General features: G+C 38.2%; 2 protein-coding genes across 4 annotated transcripts in view; one reads left to right on the top strand and one right to left on the bottom strand.

Moving 5' to 3' along the window:
* Positions 1-948: 948 nt before the first annotated feature.
* Positions 949-14113, bottom strand: DEPDC4 (DEP domain containing 4). Its single transcript, XM_044226325.1, is given in 11 exon segments — positions 949-1006; positions 1095-1233; positions 2523-2664; positions 2770-2800; positions 2802-2902; positions 4321-4328; positions 9541-9686; positions 9811-9815; positions 10316-10488; positions 13336-13501; positions 13589-14113. Coding segments are annotated over 11 exon segments (1494 nt in total).
* The window catches only part of SCYL2 (SCY1 like pseudokinase 2), a 61730-nt gene continuing 52344 nt past the window's right edge, over positions 13602-22987 (top strand). Inside the window, exon 1 of one of the 3 annotated variants that reach the window (XM_044229156.1) lies at positions 13602-13821. The gene's annotated coding sequence lies outside the window, so the exon portion shown is untranslated. The remainder of the gene's footprint in view (positions 13822-22987) is intronic. The other 2 variants (XM_044229155.1, XM_044229157.1) reach the window with 2 other exon arrangements.

Genomic DNA, 22987 nt, shown 5'->3' with positions numbered 1-22987 from the left:
GAGATCACAGAGAAGTAGGCAGAGAGAGAGGAGGAAGCAGGCTCCCTGCTGAGCAGACAGCCCAATGCGGGGCTCAATCCCAAGACCCTAGGATCATGACCTGAGCTGAAGGCAGAGGCTTCACTGAGCCACCCAGGCGCCCCTCAACTCTCACTTTCTTAATGAGGCTAATCTTGGCACCTTAATACTGTAAGCTCCCGCGCTCCCTCACTCTAGTACCCTAAATCCCCTTAACCAGATTTTTCCCCTTTATATTGCAAGTATTCCATGTATTGCCTTCCATCAAACTACACGACTTGATGATTTATGCATATAATTTATATGATGTGTATTTTTTTATTGTCTGCTGTCTTTTGCTTGGATATAAACTCCTCAAGGGCCTGCATCATTGTGTTTTGTATGCTGATGTATTCTAACCGCTGTAACAGTGCCTGGCACTTAGTAATGCACCAGAAATGGGTTGAAGAAATGTATCAATATACTTGTAAATATTGACATTGTTTTAAGTCTGCTTCTTCTTTTTAGTGGATATGGGGAAACAGCATCCCTTCAAACTTTGCACATTACACGTACTCAGTAAATTATTTATTAAGTGAATGATTTACCTTTTTGCTGGACACAAATAGTTTAGTAATAAATGAGCCCAGGCAAAATGCCAGAGATACCTTGAATAGCTCAGAGTGATAATCCAGTAAAAACCAGACTTGTTGTTCTGTCCATACTTTTTTTTTTTTTTTAAAGATTTTATTTATTTGACAGAGAGAGAGAGACATCAAGAGAGGGAATACAAGCAGGGGGAGTGGGAGAGGGAGAAACAGGCTTCCCACTGAGCAGGGAGGCCCATGTGGGGCTCGATTCCAGGACCCTGGGATCATGACCTGAGCTGAAGACAGACGCTTAATGACTGAGCCACCCAGGCAACCCCTGTCCATACTTTCATTAATGATCTCATTTGCAAAACTGCTTTGATTTGACAAAGCAAATCACTGTTTTGTTATCATACTGTAAACAGAAAGATTAACCTTAGCTTAAATGCTTTTTTTTTACAAAAAACCAGAAAATTGTTAAAACAGTTATTGAAAATTTTTCCCTGTTTTTGTAACTTGTGGGTGTTAGGTTCTGATACAAGAGTTATAAAGGTAAGTAGCCCTCATGATTCTTCTCTAACATTGCGCAGTAACAATCTTAGATACAGTTATGCTGTTTCAAGTGTTTCTATTCTTTTCCCATTTTCTGTAACATGGGTTACAAAAAAATGAAGATTGTAATACTTGGTAGTCAGTTATAAGGCTATGATGCTGTATTTGGTTTGTGGATTCTTTTTTACAGGAAGAAGGTTTTATGGTGAAATATTTCAAACACACAGGAAACTATTTTTATAATTCTATAGGGTGCCTGGGTGGCTTAGTCCATTGAGGGACCGACTCTTGGTTTTGGCTCAGGTCATGATCTCATGGGTCATGGGATCAAGCCTCCTGCCCAACTCCAGCTAGGCGAGAAGTCTGCTTGAGAGTCTTTCCCTCTCCCCACCCACTCTCCCCCCCTCCCCCCCCCCCCCCCCCCACACTCTCTCTCTAATAAAAAATGAATAAATCTTTATAATTCTATATGGCAAGCATAATTACATCCATCATTATCAAATAGTATTTTATTTTTAACAAGAAATTATATGGCTACCTACATAGCTAAAAAAGTGACATAATGTTTGTCACTCAGTTTTTATTTTTGTAAAAGATCGCCAAAAGATCTGATTTAATACATCAGAAATTAATATTTCCAGATACCTCAGATCTCTAATGCTATACTATATTAAAGTATGTTTCTTACAATGCCCCTGTGATATAGTTACCTTAGATCTAATGTCCTATACTACATTAGTTACATTTGATAGTACAATTTACATGGCAGGTAACATTAGTGATGTGAAAAAAGACTTCCATCAAGTACTTTGACACCACTGAAGAAAAATATTAAAATGTAATACTCAGTTTATTAAATGTTCTGCTATTTTTTAAAGTAAGCTTTATATCCAATGTAGGGCTTGAACTTATGAACTTGAGATCAAGATTCATATGCATTACCGACTGAGCCAACCAGGGGCCCCATGAAACTTGTATCTTTAAAAATATTTTAGGGGTAACTGGGTGGTGCAGTCAGTTAAGGGTCTGACTCTTGATTTCAGGGTCCTAAGACTGAGCATGTCGTCCCTCTCCCTCTGTTCCTTTCCGCACCCCTGCTCTCTCTCTTTATAAAATAAATAAATAAAATCTTTTAAAATATTATTGTACAGGGGTGCCTGGGTGGCTCAGTGGGTTAAGCCACTGCCTTCAGTTCGGGTCATGGTCTCAGGGTCCTGGGATCGAGCCCCATGTCGGGCTCTCTGCTCAGCAGAGAGCCTGCTTTCCCCTCTGTCTCTGCCTGCCTCTCTGCCTACTTGTGATCGCTCTTTGTCAAATAAATTTTAAAAAATCTAAAAAAAAATTATTATACAAAAAAACTAAGGTTTAAATATCTTCTTTTACCTAAAAGTTCAATAATTCCTGATTGAATATCAGAATACTCATCAGTTAATAGGCAATCTCTCTCTTGATTATAGTATTTTATTATGACATCAAAGAGTATCTGCTCGGCGGGGAGCCTGCTTCCCTCTCTCTTTGCCTGCCTCTCTGCCTGCTTGTGATCTCGCTCTGTCAAATGAATAAATAAAATCTTTAAAAAAAAAAAAAAGAGTATCTTCTGCATACTCAGTCTTGTCTTTCCTTTTGGTACTAACTGCTGATTAACTGTAACTATAACTGGTCAGGAAAGTATCCAGACATTTAAATGATGCATTAATAAACCAGTTGTCAACCCCAGAGTTAAAAACAAAAACAAATAGATAGTTAACATTTCCATTAACTACCTAAAAACTGATAAAATATAATTAAGTCTAGCTTATATTTAACCAAATCTAAAGAGACTAATTTTGAAAGACACAGTGAGAGAGGGAACACAATCGGGGGAGTGGGAGAGGGAGAAGCAGGCCTCCTGCCAAGCAGAGTGGGGCTTGATCCAGCACTCTGGGATCATGACCTGAGATGAAGGTAGATGCTTAATGACTGAGACATCCAGGCGCACCTCATTTATATTTTTCTTAAGTAGGCTGCATGCCCAGCATGGAGCCAAACATGGGGCTTGAACTCATAACCCTGAGATCAAGAGTTGGCTGCTTAACTGACTGAGCTACCCAGATGCTCCTGACCTAGTTTTGAAAGCCAACAATAGGTCAATTCCAAATATAAAAAACTGCTACTCAAGCTTAAGAGTTAATGTACAGATCTGAGAGAATATAAGATTACTAATTATAATTTTATTCAAGTGGCACAGATAACTGTATTTCTTACTTTTAAATTAAAATACAGTATTAGGTTAATCTTACCTTGGGTTTTTGGTCATTTCTTTTAAGAGTTAATGAAATTTTTCATTATCCTAATCATGAGATCATAATTAATGTATTGTTTTTCCTTTAAGTCAAACAAAATTATAAAAGTAGTAGCTATTGTAAATCTCTTGCAGAGCTCCCAACCTGGTAGCTTATGCATTAAATTTGGACCATAGCTATGGGTTGTTTGGTTACAAAGTAGTTTGAATAAAATTAACTTGTATAGGGTGCCTGGGTGGCTCAGTGGGTTAGGCCGCTGCCTTCAGCTCAGGTCATGATCTCAGGGTCCTGGGATCAAGTCCCACATCGGGCTCTCTGCTCAGCAGAGGGCCTGCTTCCCTCTCTGTCTCTCTCTGTCTCTCTGCCTGCCTCTCCGTCTACTTGTGAGCTCTCTCTGTCAAATAAATAAATAAAATCTTTAAAAAAAATTAACTTGTATAAAAATGACAGATTTCTTGTAAAATTCTGGGTTTCAAGCTTCCCTGTAAAAAAAAATCACAAGATCTCATAAACACTGGGCTTGAATTCAAATGCCTAACCACAGACAGTTGGTATGAATTATTGGATACTCTCTTTGGGTTGGCATGTCATTTCCAGTTAACCATAAACCTTACCACTCTGTTGTACCCCAAACAGTATGGCAGGGTCTCAGTTACCATTTTCTTGATACTATTGGTTTTGCTGTAGTTTTCCCTGCAGATATTTTATTTTCTTGATTCTATTGGTTTTGCTGTAGTTTTCTCTGCAGATATTTCTATCTCTGTGTTAAGTGGGAAAAGGAAAAATAGCCTGAGAGGGCCATACAATTCAAGCAAAACAATGGTGTATGTATCTCTACATGATCGATAATTAAGTACTCCCTTGATCTCTGATCTGTCTGGCTCCTAAAGGCATCTCACTTTGCGACCTTTGAGTTAATGACCAAAAAGAAATCAAATTAGCAGTCTTTTAGTGAAGAATTGGTATACATAAATAGCCTCTAATCAATTAGTCCACATTTGTTAGTACTAATCTTTTGGCATGGCACTGAACAGGTGTTAGAAAAAAATATATAAAAACTAGTGGACTTTCAGCAGCCATGTCCTAAATAAGGAGGCTGACATAGCCACATATGAAATGGGCAAAGGCAAATTTTATGAAATCACTGAGAAATACAAGTAGATATATTATAAATAAGTCCAAAACTGGAAAAAAGAGTATTCTGCAGCAGCATCAAGGCAGAACATTAACTTATTCAACAAATATTTATTGAGACCTAGTTTGTTCTTGGCACTGTTCTTGGTGCCAAATATATAATGGTAACCCAAACAGGCAAAAATCCTTGCCTTAACAGAGCTTATATTCTAGGGGAGGAGGATGGGAGACAATAAACAGAGAAACAAACAAACAAGAAGTGAAATATGTAGTGTGTTTGTTAGTGATTAAGTTTTATGGAAAGAAACTGAGCAGAGAAGAAGAGAAACAGTGCAAGATGTGTTAGTATTGCAATTTTAATCCTTTTTAAAAAAAATATTTCATTTATTTGAGAGTGCACGCACTCGAGAGAGGAAGAGAACATGAGCAGGAGAAGGGACAGAGGGAGAGGGAGAAGCAGATTCCCCAGTAAACAGGGAGTCTGATGTGGGACTCAATGCCAGGACCCTGAGATCATGACCTGAGCTGAAGGCAGACGTTTAACCAACTGAGCCACCCAAGTGCTCCAGTATTATAATCTATCCAGTGTTTAGGATAGATTATATACACATATCATATGTGCATATATATATATATATATATATATATATATAAAATATTCAGTGAGGAGACTGTACTTGGCGTTATTTATTCATTAAATGTTTACACCTACCAACAGCTAGGTGCTGTGCCCTTCAATGGGGATACAATGACGAACAAGAAAAGGACTGTCCCTAAGTACTTCACACTCTAGTGGGAATAAAGACAAGTAAGTAAACAGGCAATTTCAGTAAGTGTGCAAATGTTTTGGTAGCAGGAGTACAGTGTGTTCAGTAGGATGCAAACTTTGTTTTTACTGAGGAAACCTTTGTCCAAACATATTCAAGTAAGTCAAGTAAAACATATTAACAATGGAGTTGCTCTAGCTGGTATCGACATTTCTGAGACCTACCCCACAGAAATGAGGGAGAGGTTGTATTCTGCACCCTAACATTTCTAAAACAACACACACATATATTTTTGAAATATTAGTCGTGATATTATTAGTAAAAAACCAAGTAACTGTAAAACGCAAACAAGTCTCAGCAAAGGTGCACCTTAACTCTTCGTGCTAAACAAATGCAAATTTGCAATGAAGCCTGCAGTGATCACCTGCTTTACCACTGCTAGCAGAGTCTCAACTCAACTGAAGTAGTTTTTTAGTTATTTGGAAATTAAGAAATGGCTTTTCTCAAAAATAGAGGAACTAATATTTCTATTTCTTGGATGAAATTTATATAGGTGTGCTGCCAATTGCACACCTTTAACCAGCCTTTTTTTTTTTTGGTATGTTCTATACTCAACATGGAGCTTGAACTTACAAACCCAAGATCAAAAGATTTATTTATTTAGGTTTTTTATTTATTCATTTGAGGGGGGGGAGTGAGAACAGGAGCGGAGGTGGGGCAGGGGGAAGGTCAAAGGGAGAGAGAAGCAGACTTCCCACTGAGCAGGGTACACAATTGGGGGAGGGGGCTCCATCCAAAGACCCCAGGATCATGACCTGAGCTGAAGGCAGATGCTTAACCAACTGAGCCACCCAGAGGCCCCAAGAATCACATATTCTCATCAACAATAGTCAGATTATGGAAAAAGCCCAAATGTACATTGACCAATGAATGGATAAAGAAGAGGTGGTATATATATGTAATGGAATAGTACTCAGCCATCAAAAGAATGAAATCTTGCCATTTGCAACAGTGTGGATGGAGCTAAAAGTACTATGCTAAGTGAGATGAGTCAGAGAAAGACATATACCATATGGTTTCACTCATATGTGAAATTTAAGAAACAAAACAGATGAACATGAGGGAAAGAAAAAAGAGAGAGAGGTAAATCATAAGAGAGATTCTTAACTACAGAGAACAAACTGAGGATTCCTGGAGGGAAGGTGGGTGGGGTATGGGCTAAATGTGTAATGGATGTTAAGGAGGGCACTTGTTGTGAGCACTGGGTGTTACATGTAAGTGTTGAAACACCAAATTCTTCTCTGAAACTAATATACTACATGTTAATTAATTAGAATTTAAATAAAAACTTGGAACATTAAAAAAAAAAATAGGGTCATGTGCTCTACCAGCTGAGCCAGCCTGAACCTCTAACCAGCCGTGTTTTGTCAAAGAGAAAGTGGCTTAAATTGTCTTGTTGGCCAGCTAATTATTTAATTTTATAAAATCAGCTAGTGCCTGTATTGTTTTATTCCTAATTTTATGTCTGTTAATATGTCTGCTGGGGTTGTTTTATGCTAGAAGATAACGAAAAAAAATCAGATTTCAGTGGATAACAACAGAAAAAACTCATTCATGCCTGATTTGTTAGCAATGGGAGAAACTTCCAAATGTCCTTTCTCCAGAAAATTTTGGTTTGGACATTTTTCTTCTAAGCAAGTGAAATTTTTTTTGCATTAAATACGTGAGCAGTCAGTGAATTTTCAAGTTAGTTCTCTTTTGCAAACCTTTTTACAGAGACAAAAACCGGAGAACCCCCCGAACTGCTAGATTTAAAAGGCTTTTGAAGATAAAAGAGATTTCTTAGTAACCTATGAAAAACTCCATTGAAAACTATGCTTTTGTTAGAAAGAACAACTAAAATAATTTTTGTGTTTCTCTGTTCCGAAGGCTGACACATTCACTTGGAGCAAAGAGCAATCATACACCAAATAAATTTCAATCATTCTCATGTCATAAGTTAACAACACTTTGCTGCAACAATAATGATAAAACACTGATAAAAGTATGGAAATCTATGTCTGAATCTGAGGCCATTTGTTAAATGTGGAAGTTTGACAAATTATCTAGTTTTCTAAGACTAGAGTTCCCTTATCTATAAAATTATCAGTCTAAACTAAAGCAGGGGTTCCCAGACTTGGATGATTTTTGTTTTAACATAAAAACTCTCTTTTTTCTTTAAAAAGAAGCTTAATAGTTTATTCTTTTGTGACTTAATGTTTAAAATTTCTGGCTAAATGCAGTAGTATTTAATCTGTATATATTCTTCTTAATTTCATCTAACATTTTCTGTTAATTCTATCATGCGTAAAAGAGTATAAAAAGCATATGTACCATTTAAAGTATTTTGTGGGGGGCACTGGGTGGCTCAGTTGGTTGAGCGTCTGACTCTTGGTTTTGGCTCAGGTTGTGACCTCAGAGTCGTGGGATTGAGTGGGCTCTACACTTAGTGCCAAATCTGCTTGAGATTCTCTCCCTTTCCGCCTGCCCTTCCCACCACTTGTTCTCTTTTTCTATTTATTTTAAAATAAATAAAACCTTAATAAAAAAAATAAGACGTTTGGGAAATAAGATATCAGGGAGGGGAGAGATCTAGAACCCCATTCTCCTCTGTAGGAAATTAATAGATGTATCTAAAACAAAAGATCATGAGATGGCATTATAAGCATGCTATTTAGATATAAGAGATACAAGTTGTAGATGGATGTCTCTGGGGAGGAGGAAATGAGTGAGAAGAGAAGGGTAGGGAACTACTAGTTTTTGTTAATAAAACATGTAGGACTATTTGAATGTTTCACATTCAATAACAACATTTTAAAAGTACATCAGAATGCCAGCTTTCCTTTCCTACTATGTTTTATGTATTTATTTATCCTTCTGAGTCTCAGTTTCCTCAAGTATAAAATGGAAGTTTTAATCCTTACTTTAGAGACCTATTGTTAATCATACATACAAAATGCATAACAGATTGCTTAGCAAGGGTAAGACCCGATAATTGGAAACTATTTTTTAATTGACATATTTACTGATAAATTATAGCCATCCTTAGTTAGGAATTTCTAGAGATACCCTACATCTTAAAGGGGGAAATGATGGGACAACTTCTTTTTCATGTGTAGTAGATAAGAATCACTTTTGCTTGGCTCCTCTTCCTCTGAGTGTCCATTAGTCTTCCTCAGAGTTCTCTTTTAGTCCCACTTCTCTTTTATTGCCCCCCTTTTGGGCACCTCGTCTTTCCCTTACGACACTTCTCTTAATTATTGTTATATTTTGTTCCTCCATGGTGCCTCTCATCTTGCTTCTGTAATGATTTGACCAAATGCAATAAAAGATGTAACCATTAATGAATTACGTATGCATTCCTCTTAACTGCCTTGGGTATGGGGCTCTTTTTTCCACCTTTAGTGGCAACATAAGGAGAAAACCACAAGTAGATGAAGTAAATAAAGTGTAGTAACAGGTTGCTTAGTTTGTCCTGAAAGGTAAAGGGTAGGGAGATGTTTGGGAAGGGTTTATACAATGGAAAAAGGATATGCTTGTAGAAGATGGTCTTGGATTATACATAGTGAGGACTGGTAGTGAGTCAACATGTCATTTTTTCTGGTAGTATGGATTCAACACTTCAGTTAATCACAGTCATTGTAAAAAAATAAATGTTACTGAATCTATGTTGGCTCACCTGTCTTGTCTAATTGCTATGTAGAAGGAAACTCTAATAAAGGAGTAGAGAATCAATACACCAAACACACTACTTTTATCATATTTGAAAAGTCAATTCTTGGAGACAGTAACGTTGGTTACCAGCAGTTATGGGGAAGGGAAAAATGAATAGGTGAAGCAGAGAGGAATTTTAGGGCAATGAAACCATTCTGTGTGATTCTATAATGGTGGGTACATGTCATTACACATTTGTAATATATAATATATAACACAAAGAGTGAACATTAATGTAAACTATAGGGTTTGGATGATAATGATGTATCAAAATAGGTTCACAGATTGTAACAAATATATCACTTTGGTACAGGATGTTGATACCTATGGGGGCAGGGGATACATGGGGACTCTATTTTCCACTCAATTTTTTTGTGAACCTAAAACTGTTCTAAAAAATAAGGTAATTAAAAAATCAGCTCTTCCCTACAAAGTTCTGGAAAAAATAATGAAAACTGAAATTACCTTTTTTTGAAAGTGAAAGAACAGTTTTGTCAAGTACAATATTTGAAGGTAAAGCCATATTCCCACTCATTGTATGAATAAGTCCCTTTATTCTTTCCTCACCAATCTCTTGTGCTAGAGGATTTGAAATCATTTCATTTCCCGGTCTGTTAAGAAAGAATATGTGGACTTTTCTATTCTATTCTATTCTATTCTCTATTCTATTCTATATATTATATGTGGGATCAGAATTTCAAATATACATTTTAACTTATTAAAAGTTATTTAGACCCTCCCTATTTCCACAATGGATTTCAGGGAGCTTACAATAAAAAAACGCCAGTAATAAATTTGTTAGATAATAGAATGTCACCAAGAGAGAACAAATTTAGGATTGTAAATAAATAAAATATACTAATTCTAAAGTTAACATGATTACTATAATGTAATAGAAAATTTTTACTCTTAGTTTCCAGATAATCGTGGCTCTTTTTACTTTGGCTAAGTCACTTTTCAAAATTATAAAGCTTATAACTCATCAAAGAAGATACAAAATTTCCTTGTAATTCTGAAAAAAATATGTGGTAATGTCTTCCATAGCGGTTTTAGAGCAAACACAGACATGGATTAATTTTCACGTGGCTTTTTTTTAATTGGCTTCTGAATAAATCTGAAAGCATGATGTTTAAGCTGAGCTCATCAAAGTCAGTTCTGTCAGAGTCTAAACATAATATATTACAGTATATTGGCTGATTCTAACCTTAAAGATTCCTTCACTTTTATTTCATCAGTTAACCCATTCGCAGAATCCTTTTCTTCTTTTGCAAAAAATATAAGATGATTTATTGCCTAGAGATCTGTAGAGACTACTGTTTGAATTTTCAAATTCTAATTCCTTTTCATTTTTCAATAGCTTCATTCCTACTGGTTCAAATACTTTATGATTCATTAGAATATGCAAAGACAAACTCCTTTAAGAAGAGAGGTGTCATTATACTACTTAGGCACATATTTTGCATAAGATGACTTAATACTACATCAACAGGAACAAAACCAGTAAAACAGTGTTTGTATGTTCATAAATGATGTCTCCTTTTCATTTCCACCTGTGTCTGATGGGAGTGAATAATACCATCCCATAGCTGAGTAGTTTGAAAAGGACCAGAGCATCCTGAAAAGAAAAAAAATTAAACATGTTTCTTACAAATTTAGAATACTCAAAAATATGTAAGCTTCCCAGTTTTGACAACCTTATGCTTTTATAGGGCATATCTGCTGCCAGCACCTCTTTTCTTTTCCTCCTATCTTATGTAAACCATAATCTATTTACTAAGACTGCACCATGTCTGCCAATAAAAAACAGAGTAAACCCAGGAACTTGCTTCAATGGTATGGAATATATTATTGTGTGAATTTTTATACCCTTAGTGTTTCATGATTAACTGCTAGCTACACTTAGTCTTGAAGAATATTATTTTAGGGCATATTTAAAAGAATTGCACACACACATTAGAGTCCTGATTATTAGAGTTGTGGCTTCATGATGCTCTTTGCTTTTTCTTTCTTCATTTTGCCTTTCTTGACCAATGGCAAGCTCTTCATGAAAGAGATCTAGGCCAAGAAGCTGGACAAAATGAATCCATTTATCTGCCAGTTGTTCTGTAAAAAAATTTTTTTTGAGGAATAATGAAAACCTGAAAACAATAAACCTGGGTTATATTTACATAAATTATGTCATAGCTTTCTGTGGAATATTAAACAGCTAATTTGGAAGAATGAAATTTAGAGTGTGGAAGGATTTCATTAGGTAGGAAAAACGAAACAAAAATGAAAGCAGGTAGAAAATGTGTGTACCATCATCTTAGTTACATGAAAATGAATTGCTGAATTACACACAAATATATGTAAATAAATAGAAAGGTCTCGGGGGGCCTGGGTGGCTCAGTGGGTTAAGCCGCTGCCTTAGGCTCAGGTCATGATCTCAGGGTCCTAGGATGGAGTCCTGCATCCGGCTCTCTGCTCAGCAGGGGGCCTGCTTCCCTTCCTCTCTCTCTGCCTCCCTCACTGCCTACTTGTGATATCTCTCTGTCAAATAAATAAATAATTAAATAAAAAATAAAAATAGATAAATAGAAAGGTCTAGAAGACTAACCTTCAAGCAATTAAACTTTGTGTTCACTTTTTATATATATTTGTGAACTTTTAAATAATATACATACATACATTTTTCAATTAATTGGAGACAGTAAAGCTTTTTCATTGAGATATATATAATTCACATATCACAAATTTATCTTTGTTTTTTAGATTATTTCTTTTAAAGATTTTATTTATTTGAGAGAGAGAGAGAGAGGGAGAGGGAGTGAGAGAGTATGGGCAGTGGGGAGAGAGAGAAGCAGGCTCTCGCAGAGCAAGGAGCCCAAATGGGGCTGGATCCCAGGGCGCTAGGGTCATGACGTGAGCTGAAGGCAGCTGCTTAACCAATTGAGCCACCATGAGATCCCTATTTTTAAATTATTATTATTATTATTATATTATTTATTTATTTTAAAAAAGATTTTATTTATTTATTTGTCAGAGAGAGGAGCGAGAGTGAGCACAGGCAGACAGAGTGGCAGGCAGAGGGAGAAGCAGGCTCTTTGCCAAGTAAGGAGCCTGATGTGGGACTCGATCCCAGGATGCTGGGATCATGACCTGAGCTGAAGGCAGCTGCTTAACCAACTGAGCCACCCAGGTGTCCCTAAATTATTATTTTTTTAGTAGGCTTTATGCCCAAGGTGGGGCGTGTGAATTCACGACCCCATGATCAAGAGTTACCTGCTCTAACAACCAGTCACCCTGGAATTCACCCTTTTAAAATGTAGAATTCAATGGTTTTTTAGTACATTCACAAAGTTGTGCAACCATCACTATTATTTAATTTCAGATCATTTCATCACTTCAAAAAGAAAGCCATACATTAAGGAGTCACTCCTCATTTCTTCTTTACCTCAGTGAATTTTTAATTAAACAATTTTAAGAATAAGGGAAAAAGTTGAAACATCTAGACTGCTGTTTCTAGGTCTTATGTTAGAATCCAAGAATTAAAGCTCTCTCCTTCTTTGACTGGAAACAAGATGCCCAATTTTCCATAATAGTCTGATGTTTATGACAAAATGACAGAAATAAAAGCCCCATCACCTTCAAATGTCTTCCGTTACAGAAACTGTCCATCTGTTTATCCTTGAAATAGTAGCCCAATACCCTGTGGGTACTGTGGAGACAGGAGTAAGGGGTAGAGGGTAAGGAGTGAAAAGCGAGCAATTAGACGGATGAAGGCGTGATGGGCGACTAGGTAAGAGGGTAGGGCGGAGCGGGGTGGGAAAAGCTGTGATGGGTGCAGACAAGGGTCGACCATCTGTCTCTCTAACCTTCATCATTAAACAAGCAGGCTGGGTTAAGGACATAGTTCTCAAGCTTGCCACCTTGTACTTTAACCCTTGTTGTTCTAAGTAAAGCCTGCTGGACCTGTGGCAGCGTTGGCGTCATCTGGGCACTTACTAGAAATGCAGAGTATCAGAACCTATTCCTGAATCCAAACTGCATTTTAACAAAGTCTTCCGATGATTCGTGTGCATATTAATGTCTGTGAAGCACTGCTTCCCTGGACAACCCAGGGAGAGTAGCTCGAGAAAAAGCATAGTGATTCTTCACCCAGGACCAGAGAGGGCAGGTGGGCTGGGAAACGGACGGCCCTCAGGAGTCAGGTCCAAACCACCCGCTCCTCTCAGCTGCCCTTCCCTTCAGTACGCATTTGGTTACGATCTATAGGGCTCTCTGTCTTCCTTTTCCGACAGAAGGGGCCGCTAGGGCTCACGAAACTCCGCCCGCTCGGTCATGTCCCGGGAACCCCGCTCCAGCTGACAAGGCTACGGAAGCGCAGGGTCGAAAGAACCGCCACTAGCTCGCGCTCCGGCTCCTCCCCCGGCTTATAAACCCGCCCCTGAGTACAGGGTTGGGGCGGGGCTTATAGTCCCCTGGGTTCCGCCCCTTCCCAATCTGTCGGAAGTGACGTCATGCCCTGGCCGGCCGGTCTTTCGTTCTTCTTCCCCCTCCCGTACTCTTCTTCCCCAGTCCCTCCCCTCCCCTCCCCCTTCCCTCCTCCGGCTTCAGCCTTTGAGGCCGCACCGGTGGAGGAGGCTATGGAGTAAGTCGGCGGCCGCGGCCACACTCTGAGGCTGAACCGGAGCCGCCAGGAAGCGTTTGGGGGGGGGCGGGGGAAACGAGCCCCAGCACCGCCCCTCCGGGGAAAGAGGGGAAGAGGTGAGTGACCGCCCACGGGCACCGGGCGATCTCCTTCACCTGCCACATTCCCTCCTGGGCTCTTAAGGCTAGCGAGGAGGGAATAGGGAAGGACCCGCGCCCAGGGTAGGCCTTCCCAAGGCCCTAGAGCTGGTGACTGTTGCCTGGTGACGGGCCTGCGGGGTGCGGGCCGGGACGGTGGGCGCCCTCGCCAAGCCGGGCTGGGGGGGCGGCGAGCTCCGGGGAGCAGATCCGAGAGGCCCAAGTCCCGCGAAGAGGCCTGGAGGCGACGGGAGACCAGGGCCGGAGTCATCTGCGGGAGGAGAGCCCCTCTCTTAGGCCTGGAGCTCGGGTTTCCGCGGTGGCGATCTTGGTCCCTTTTGGGAAATTGGTCACTACCCCGCGCCCGGGTGAAACAGCTCCAGTCAGTTCTGAGGTCTGCACCTGATTACCTGGGTTACGAACGGCGAGCGCCCTACCGCCAGGCGTCCTTTTCAGACAGTAGCTGTAGTTCTGGAACGGAAGGTTATTGTGTGTGAGGTGGGTGGGGCAGGTGTTTGGTGAAGACTAACACCCCCCTCAGTGGCTCCTGCGCCCTTTTTTTCCTAAGCGGGAGAGAAAGGGTGGAGGAAGGTTTAGATCGATAAAGCTTGCGAAACTTCTTGGGATCCGATTGAATACACACCTCTGATCACTAATTAAGGAGACCACTACTCGTAGGTCAACCCCTATAACAGTCTTCCGTGGAACTGGACTCGAGCGACTTAAAAGTGCCATGTCAGTAGTGACTTAAACTTGTAAGTGCAAACTAATTTGTTCGTAAGTGCAAACTAATTTGTTCGTAGGTCAAAATCAGGCATTATTTGTATGATGATTTTTTCTTTCTTTCTTTTTTTTTTTTTAAACAAATTGGATTCTGTGAATAGTAAGTTTTCTAAGTAGCGTTCCCACCTCTATCCATTCTGGTAAATTAACATAGTTTAACGAGAATGCTTCAAACCTGCCTGTCACTTTGAAACCGATCATGTTCTGGTAATGGCTTGAGAGTCAGGTACTCATTCGGCTTCTTGTCTTATTCTTTAATATAAATACTCATGTTAAAGCTTAAAAATGGCTTATTAGCTGAATGTATAAATAGAATTCTTGAGACAATATTAAATTAGTCATAAAAGATGCTTTTGGAAGATTGTGTAAAGGAAAGGAACCTAATGGAAGGTAAGGATCTTCATTCTGTTCAGATCCACTTTACACACATGCCAAGACCTATTCTTTTGTCCCTGAGATCCAGAAACACCCAGTAAAAACAGATGCATTGTACTTCTATACAATAGCATACTTCTGAACAATTCGACCCAATAATTGGGAATAACTACCCTACTCATGTTTGAAATTTATTATCTCCCCCCAACACTAACAATCCTCGTATTGTGTTTAACTCAAGTGACTAGCTTCACCATCCCTTTCTATAGTAGAAGTGTGACATCTTCCTGTCTTGCATGACTCCTATGAATTTTTCTTGATGTTTATTAATTTGGCCTCGTAATTATGTCCACTCTTCATTTCCACTACTAGTACTCTAGTTCCAGCCATCATCATCTCTCTTCTGAAGTATAACCAGCTTCCTAATTATGGCCTACCTGCATTTTTGTGGCCAGATCCGTAGTTTTCCACACCAGATTCAGTGACTTTTTCAAAATGCAGATCTGATCACATTGTCTTCATGTGTAAAGCCCTTCAATGATTTTTTTTCAAAATGCAGATCTGATCACATTGTCTTCATGTGTAAAGCCCTTCAATGATTTTTTATTGTTTTTAAGAGAAACTAGCATTCTTAACAACCTGTTTGGGTCCCTGGTTACCTTTCCAGCCTGATCTCCACAATGAGTTCTGGCATTCCTTTCTTCCCCAGTCACTCTGTTCTTTCTGTTCCGCTTCAAGGATGTGCCTTTTGGCTATGATACTTCTCTGCCTGGAAATGCACTTCTTTCCTCTTGATCCAGTTACTACTGCCTATTCAGCTCAGTTCGGGGAAGGCTTTCTTGAATAGGATAGATTCCCATAATTCTGTTCCCATGACACCATTGCAGAGTTGCCATATTTATTAATACTTAATAAATTAATGAAATATTTTTCATGATACTCTGTAAGTGCTAAATAAATGTTTGTTAAATGAATGAATTCGTTCAGTGCTTACTAAATGTGCTAGGAGTTACATTAAGCATTTTATGTGTCGTCATCTTTAGTCCTCCAGACAACCACTTGATATATTTGAGTGGCCTGTCCCACTTATTATGGATTAGAAATAGTGTTAGGGAGGTAGTTGGTGGTCCCAGTGCTAGTTAAGTATTAGAAAAGGCATTTGAACTCAGGTTTCCTTGCCACTGACGATCATGTACTTAATCACATAACATTTAATTCTCACACTCTGCATCAGAACAACTGGGGAGCTGCTCAAAATACAAATGCCCTGACTGCTTTTTATAGATTCTGATTCCAAAGGTTTGAGGTAGTAGGTAGTCATCCATGTGATTATCAAATTAGCCAGTCATTTGGATGTTATTAGATGTATTTAGATGTTCATCAGTGTTTGAAAACCATTGCCTTAGACAACAGTTCAGTGCTTTATGAGTTCCAGTTTTCACATATTTTACTTCACTTTGTTTCAGATTTTGTATGTTCTTAAATCAAGGAAGAATTGTAGACCTAAGAAAATGAGTTTGGTGGTCAGTCTCATTTCCTACCCAGTTATTCCTTCTCCCCCTTCTCCAGCTGAAGGGGCTGAATAGTGAGATACCGCCCCAATGCTGCTGCTTTTTATAAATTATGGTAATTTTAAGAATCTGATTGAGTTCCTATAGTAAAAACTACACTAAGCACGTGGGCTTGAAGTGCCTTCAAAAGAGTTGGATGTGATCTTTTCTCAGATCTTATTGTTCACATTACTAGTTCGATATTTGAACATATGTTCAATTTCTCATGCTGTCTTTTAAGTCTTATGGGACAATGGTCTTAATAGTGATGGAATGTTTTACTTCTTGTTTCTCCTACTGCATCCAGTATGGTGCTTTCCAAGTGGTAGGTAACCAGTAGTTTGTTGAACACATGTGTGCGTCACTGTTTGTTCCTAAGACTCTTTAGTATTTTATGTTTTTCTTAAATCCGGTGTATCCTGTAAGTAATCTGTTCTAGCTCAACTGATAATTATTAGATACTTTTTGTAGTTGTAAAGAGAATGATTGTACTCGGCTGGTGTAATCTATGTTTTCTGAATAAGATTAAACATGATGGAAAGGCCAAGAATACCGTTCACCATTTTTTTTTAAAGATTTTATTTTTTATTTGACAGAGAGAGATCACAAGTAGGCAGAGAGGCAGGCAGAGGGGGAGGGGGGAAGCAGGCTCCCCACTAAGCAGAGAGCCTGATGTGGGACTCAATTCCAGGACCCTGGGATCACGACCCGAGCCGAAGGCAGAGGCTTAACCCATTGAGCCACACAGGCGCCCCTGTTCACCATTTTTTTGACAACTGTATCTTTTTAAAGCTTATAGTAATCTCTGAGTGCCCTCACAAGAGAAAAAATGTATTTCAAGAATATATCTCAGAATCATTTTACTTTAGACATAAATAGATAAGCACTGCATATGGGAGTGTAAGGTGCGACAGTTTCCCCAAATTTTATCAATCACTTTACCAAAAGTATTTGTGTCACATTAATGTAATTCTTATTTTGAATCACAAAATTTCACTTTATGAATACTTAGCTATATAAGTCACTGTATAAGTGACTTTTACAGCCATTTACATACGAAGAAATTTCAGATACTTGTGCCTCTTTAAGAAATAAAACATAATGTTTTGAGTTCATTGGTATTTATTTGCATTGTTCATGAGTGGTCAGTGTGTATTATTTTGTGCTTATTGAAAGACTAGTTTCTGCTAGGTGCCATGAGACTAACAAGTACTAAATATAATTTCATTATAGTTGTAATTATTGTAATTATAGTAACTATTTTATTTGCATTACAGTATTTCCACAATACATAAAGACATGTAATTACTGTAACTAATTTATCTGCATTACAGTAATTCCACAACAAATACATAAATGCAAGCTAATTCTACTTTTTAGTATTTTATTCTTGGGGAAGTAAATAAGTTGTGTTACTTGAAAATGCAGGAATTTTTTTTAGCATAAATCTAATTTTACCAATTATATTCCTGCTATCTCTAGATTTATGAGTAGGCAGAAATGAAGGAATTGCTAATTCCTTTCATCAGGTGCTTTAATAGTCAACCCATCTTCTGGAAGGTACATAGAAAATCTAGTATTGCATCAGATTTACCTTCTGGTTCTATCAAAAACCGAGTGATGCCTGAGCCAGGTGGTAGAGAGATATAGTCTTGGAATCATAATTAAGTTGTCCCAAATCTTATTTTGACTGAGATTTAGGAGGGAAAGATGATTGAATTTGAAGTGAATTCTACTAAATGGTGTACAAGGTGAAACGTCTTAAATGAATGGACATTTCTGTCATTTGGAACTTTGTCTTTGGAAAAGATGAGCTTTTTTCTTCAACAATCAAGTGAAAATTTGAAAAGCTGTCATATTAAGAAAGGGTATTGAACTTTAGGTTTCTTACCTGTCAAAGGGATGTTGCTAATTCAAAATCTTATTTAAGTTCAGGTCTTCTTTTAAACGTTTTTTTCAGTTCATCTGTCTTTAGCCTTCTGATACTCTCATGATATTCTTGGGTCCTCTTGGCTAATCTTTTTCAAGGTTATAGCCTTAACTGCTGTACTGTTTATAAGCTCATGGTACCCAAAGTTTTGTCTTCAATCAAGACTTTTTTTCCTAAGTTTTTGGCCTGTATATCTAAAAACCTATCAGGTGTATCTCTATGTGAATGTCATTCAGACAACTCAACTTCAACATGTCCAAAATTGAATTTTCTCCTAAAACCTAGACTCTGAAATGGGAGACCTCATAGGGATTCCTAGTTTTGTTCCTATCCTTTTTCTAACTGGTCACTAAGTTCTCTTAGTTTTAACTCATACTTGTTTCTTACTTTTTCCTTTCTTTTCCTTCCTTACTATTACCTTACTTGAGCAACCTCTCCTTCTGTTAAAATTTGTTTAAAATTTAACATATAGTACATAAAAGTACATAGCAAAGTTTAACGTGTAATTATAAAATAAATATCCACGTAACACCTTTGAAATACCCCCTCATCCCACCGTCTCTTCCCTGTCTCCCCTGCCTATATTTCTAAGTGTCCTTTCTTTTGTCTTCTTTTTTTGTATACATTTTTAATTATATATGTGATATATATCTGTATATATCATAATGATATATTATTATGATGTATATGATATATCATACATCATGATCTCTATATATGTATAGATATATATGATATATATATCATCCCTGAACTACATATTGATGTTCTCTTCAGTCTTGCCATATTCCCTGCTTCCACTCTTGGTATATCTTTCATTCTTCTTGTTAGAGTGATTGATCTTACTCATGCTTGAAAACCTTCTGTTGTTTATGGCTCGATTGCTTACTACTAATTGCTCTTGGTGATCTGGCTTTTCTGTTTCTTTTCCCATATTTCCCTGTTTCCTCAGCTTTTATTGGAACTGCTTTGTTTTTACTTTATCTTTACTTCTGTACTACTCTCATTCTTTGTCTAGTTCATTCCTATTCACCTTTAGAGACATCTCTAGCGTTAATGTTTTGCTAACACCTTCTTCCCTCTGTTCCTGGTTTTTGTTGTTGTTGTTGTTGCTCCTATAAGACTTTGTATCTATATTTTGTAGATTTTATCACTGTGGGCTAATGCTATGGTTGGTTTACTTCTCTGTTTCTTGCCCCTTTGATGGTAAGATCTTTCCTGGCTTATTTTTCCTTCTTTCTCCCACAGTTTCTTATATAGTGTCAGGTACACGGTGGGTACTCAATAAATATTAAATAATTTACCAGGTGACTTTCCATGTCTTTTCCTACCATGTGTATGCTACTCTTGGCTCTGATGAATGATGGAAGAGCTTCTCAAATTTGAATATTATCTCTGAAATTATCCTTTGCTTTCATACTGAGCTATTTGTAGTTTTCAAATCACATCATGGTCTTTTATCCCTTACTGTAGCATGGTATGTACCTCTCTGTTAATTGCTGTAGGTCTTTGCCAATCTGAGTCCACTGGCTACAGATTAAGTCCCTAAAGAGCAGAAGTGTTTCCATTTACATCTGTATTCCCAATGTGTAACTAGTACATGGCATATAATATGTAGCTACTCAGGCAGAATTAGAGGAATGGATATGTAGGTTTTAAATAAGGTTTTTATGTCCCTTCACCTCCCCCATCAAAATCAGCAGCAGATGTTCATAGAGAACAACTTGGCATAGCAATAAATATTTTCACAATGCCAATAGTAACATTTTCTAACTGCTCACAGAAATGCAGCATTAAATTAAAAAGGGAAAGAGAGTCTCTTTCTGTTTACAGACAGTTAAAATCTTTCATAGAAGAAAGTAGGTCATATTTACATAAATATAATTTAATTAACATAGAAAATTGAATACAAACTAGTGCTGCCTTAGGCCAATGGCCTTCCAAATATTTTTGCTTGTGTGTTCTCTAAATAATTTTGAAAAACAATGTACTCCTTTGCATGTTTTTAAGTTGATGGTATCTGAAAGTTTTCCTCAAGAGTTTTATTAGTTACAAAGGATTTAATTTCTAGGTTGTTGCATATTGTGATTATTTTACTTTTATCAAAACTTTGGAGTTTTTGCTTATTGAATAGTGAAATTAACTTGTTTTTATACATCCAGATGACAGCTATTTTATTTCTTTTTTTTTAATTTTTAATTTCTTTTCAGTATTACAATATTCATTGTTTTTGCACCACACTCAGTGCTCCATGCAATCCGTGCCCTCTCCAATACCCACCACCTGGTTCGCCCAACTTCCCACCCCCTGCCCCTTCAAAACCCTCAGATTGTTTTTCAGAGTCCATAGTCTCTCATGTTTCACCTCCCCTTCCAATTTCCCTCAACTACCTTCTCCTCTCCATCTCCCCTTTTTTTTTTTTTTAAAGATTTTATTTATTTATTTGACAGAGAGAAATCACAAGTAGACGGAGAGGCAGGCAGAGAGAGAGAGGGAAGCAGGCTCCCTGCTGAGCAGAGAGCCCGATGCGGGACTCGATCCCAGGACCCTGAGATCATGACCTGAGCCCAAGGCAGCGGCTTAACCCACTGAGCCACCCAGGCGCCCCATCTCCCCTTTTCTTCCATGTTATTTGTTATGCTCCACAAATAAGTGAAACCATATGATAATTGACTCTCTCTGCTTGACTTTTTTCACTCAGCATAATCTCTTCCAGTCCCATCCATGTTGCTACAAAAATTGGGTATTCATCCTTTCTGATATTTCTTAATTGTAAATTCTGTGATCAATAAGGCATGGGGTCTTGCTGTTAGTATCTGGCCTGGAGGAAATAAAGTACAGCCTCTTTCAGTACTTTTTTTTTTTTTTTAATTTTTTCAATTTATTTATTTTCAGAAAAACAGTATTCATTATTTTTTCACCACACCCAGTGCTCCATGCAATCCATGCCCTCTATAATACCCACCACCTGGTACCCCTACCTCCCACCTCCCCACCACTTCAGACCCCTCAGATTGTTTTACAGAGTCCATAGTCTCTTGTGATTCACCTCCCCTTCCAATTTACCCCAACTCCTCCTCTCTAACACCCCTTGTCCTCCATGATATTTGTTATGCTCCACAAATAAGTGAAACCATATGATAATTGACTCTCTCTGCTTGACTTATTTCACTCAACATAATCTCTTCCAGTCCCGTCCATGTTGCTACAAAAGTTGGGTATTCATCCTTTCTGGTAGAGGCATAATACTCCATAGTGTATATGGACCACATCTTCCTTATCCATTCATCAGCACTTTTTTTCAAATTTCTTTTTGCTTTATTTATTTATTTATTAAGGTTTTATTTATTTATTTGACAGAGAGAGGGCCAAAGAACACAAGCAGGGGGAGTGGCAGGCATGGCAGGCAGAGGGAGAAGCAGGCTCCCTCCTGAGCAAGAAGTCTGTGGATGTAGGGCTTGATCTCAGGAGTGACTCATGCTGAAGGCAGACACCTAACTGAGCCACCCAGGCACCCCCTTTTTGCTTTATTTTTAAGAGACTTTCAGGTTTTTGTTTTGTTTTTCTTTTTGGCAGAGATCACAAGTAGGCAGAGAGAAAGAGGGGGAAGCGGGCTCCCCGCTGAGCAGAGAGCCCAACTTGGGCTCCCTAACCCTAACCCTAACCTGAGCCGAAGGCAGAGGCTTAACCCACTGAGCCACCCAGGCACCCTAAGAGACTTTCAGTTTTAATGCATTCTTGAATTGCATCTCCCCAATTCAAAGTTTTTTATATCCAGGGAAATGCCATATAAGAAGATTGTGATAGCTGAGAAAAACACTTTTCTGTGGTCAAGCAGGAAAAAATTAGGAGGAAATTGTTGGTTAAGGAAGATTTGTAGGACACAGACTTTGTCAGACAAATCATTGTTAGTAAGGAGTAAACATGGAAGTGGAAGATTTGAAGAATGAGAGGGTTTTAGACCTCTTTGTGCCATGGACCCTTCACAATCGAGTAAAGTCTGTGGAAACCTTCTCACAGAGTAATATTTTAGATCAGCTTGTCAATTTCTATAAAAGCCTCTGGGATTCTGTTTGGATTGTATTGAGTCCATAGATCAGTGGGGAACTTGGTATCTTAACAATATTGAGTCTTCCATTTCATGAACACAGTCTTTCTTTTTAAGTCTTTATTCGTTTTTCTCAGCAATTTTTTGTTTTCATTGTACAAGTCTTGTATATCTTGTTAAATGTATCCATAGGTATTTCATGTCCTTGAAATAGTATTTTTGAAGTTCCAGTGTTTGTTTCTAGTATCTCAAAATAGCCATTTTTCCATTCTTATATTCTGTAATACTAAACTCATACTAGTTCCAATAGTTGTTTTTTTTTTTTTTTTTTTTTTTAATGAGTGAGAGAGAACATGAGAGAGGAGAAGGTCAGAGAGAGAAGCAGACTCCCCAAGGAGCTGGGAACCCGATGCGGGACTCAATCCTGGAAGTCCAGGATCATGACCTGAGCCAAAGGCA

This window comes from Neovison vison, chromosome 12, assembly GCF_020171115.1.
Source record: "Neovison vison isolate M4711 chromosome 12, ASM_NN_V1, whole genome shotgun sequence".
Taxonomy (NCBI): Eukaryota; Metazoa; Chordata; class Mammalia; order Carnivora; family Mustelidae; genus Neogale; species Neogale vison.
Note: the sequence above shows the minus strand (reverse complement) of the source record. Positions and strands in the feature narration are given on the sequence as shown.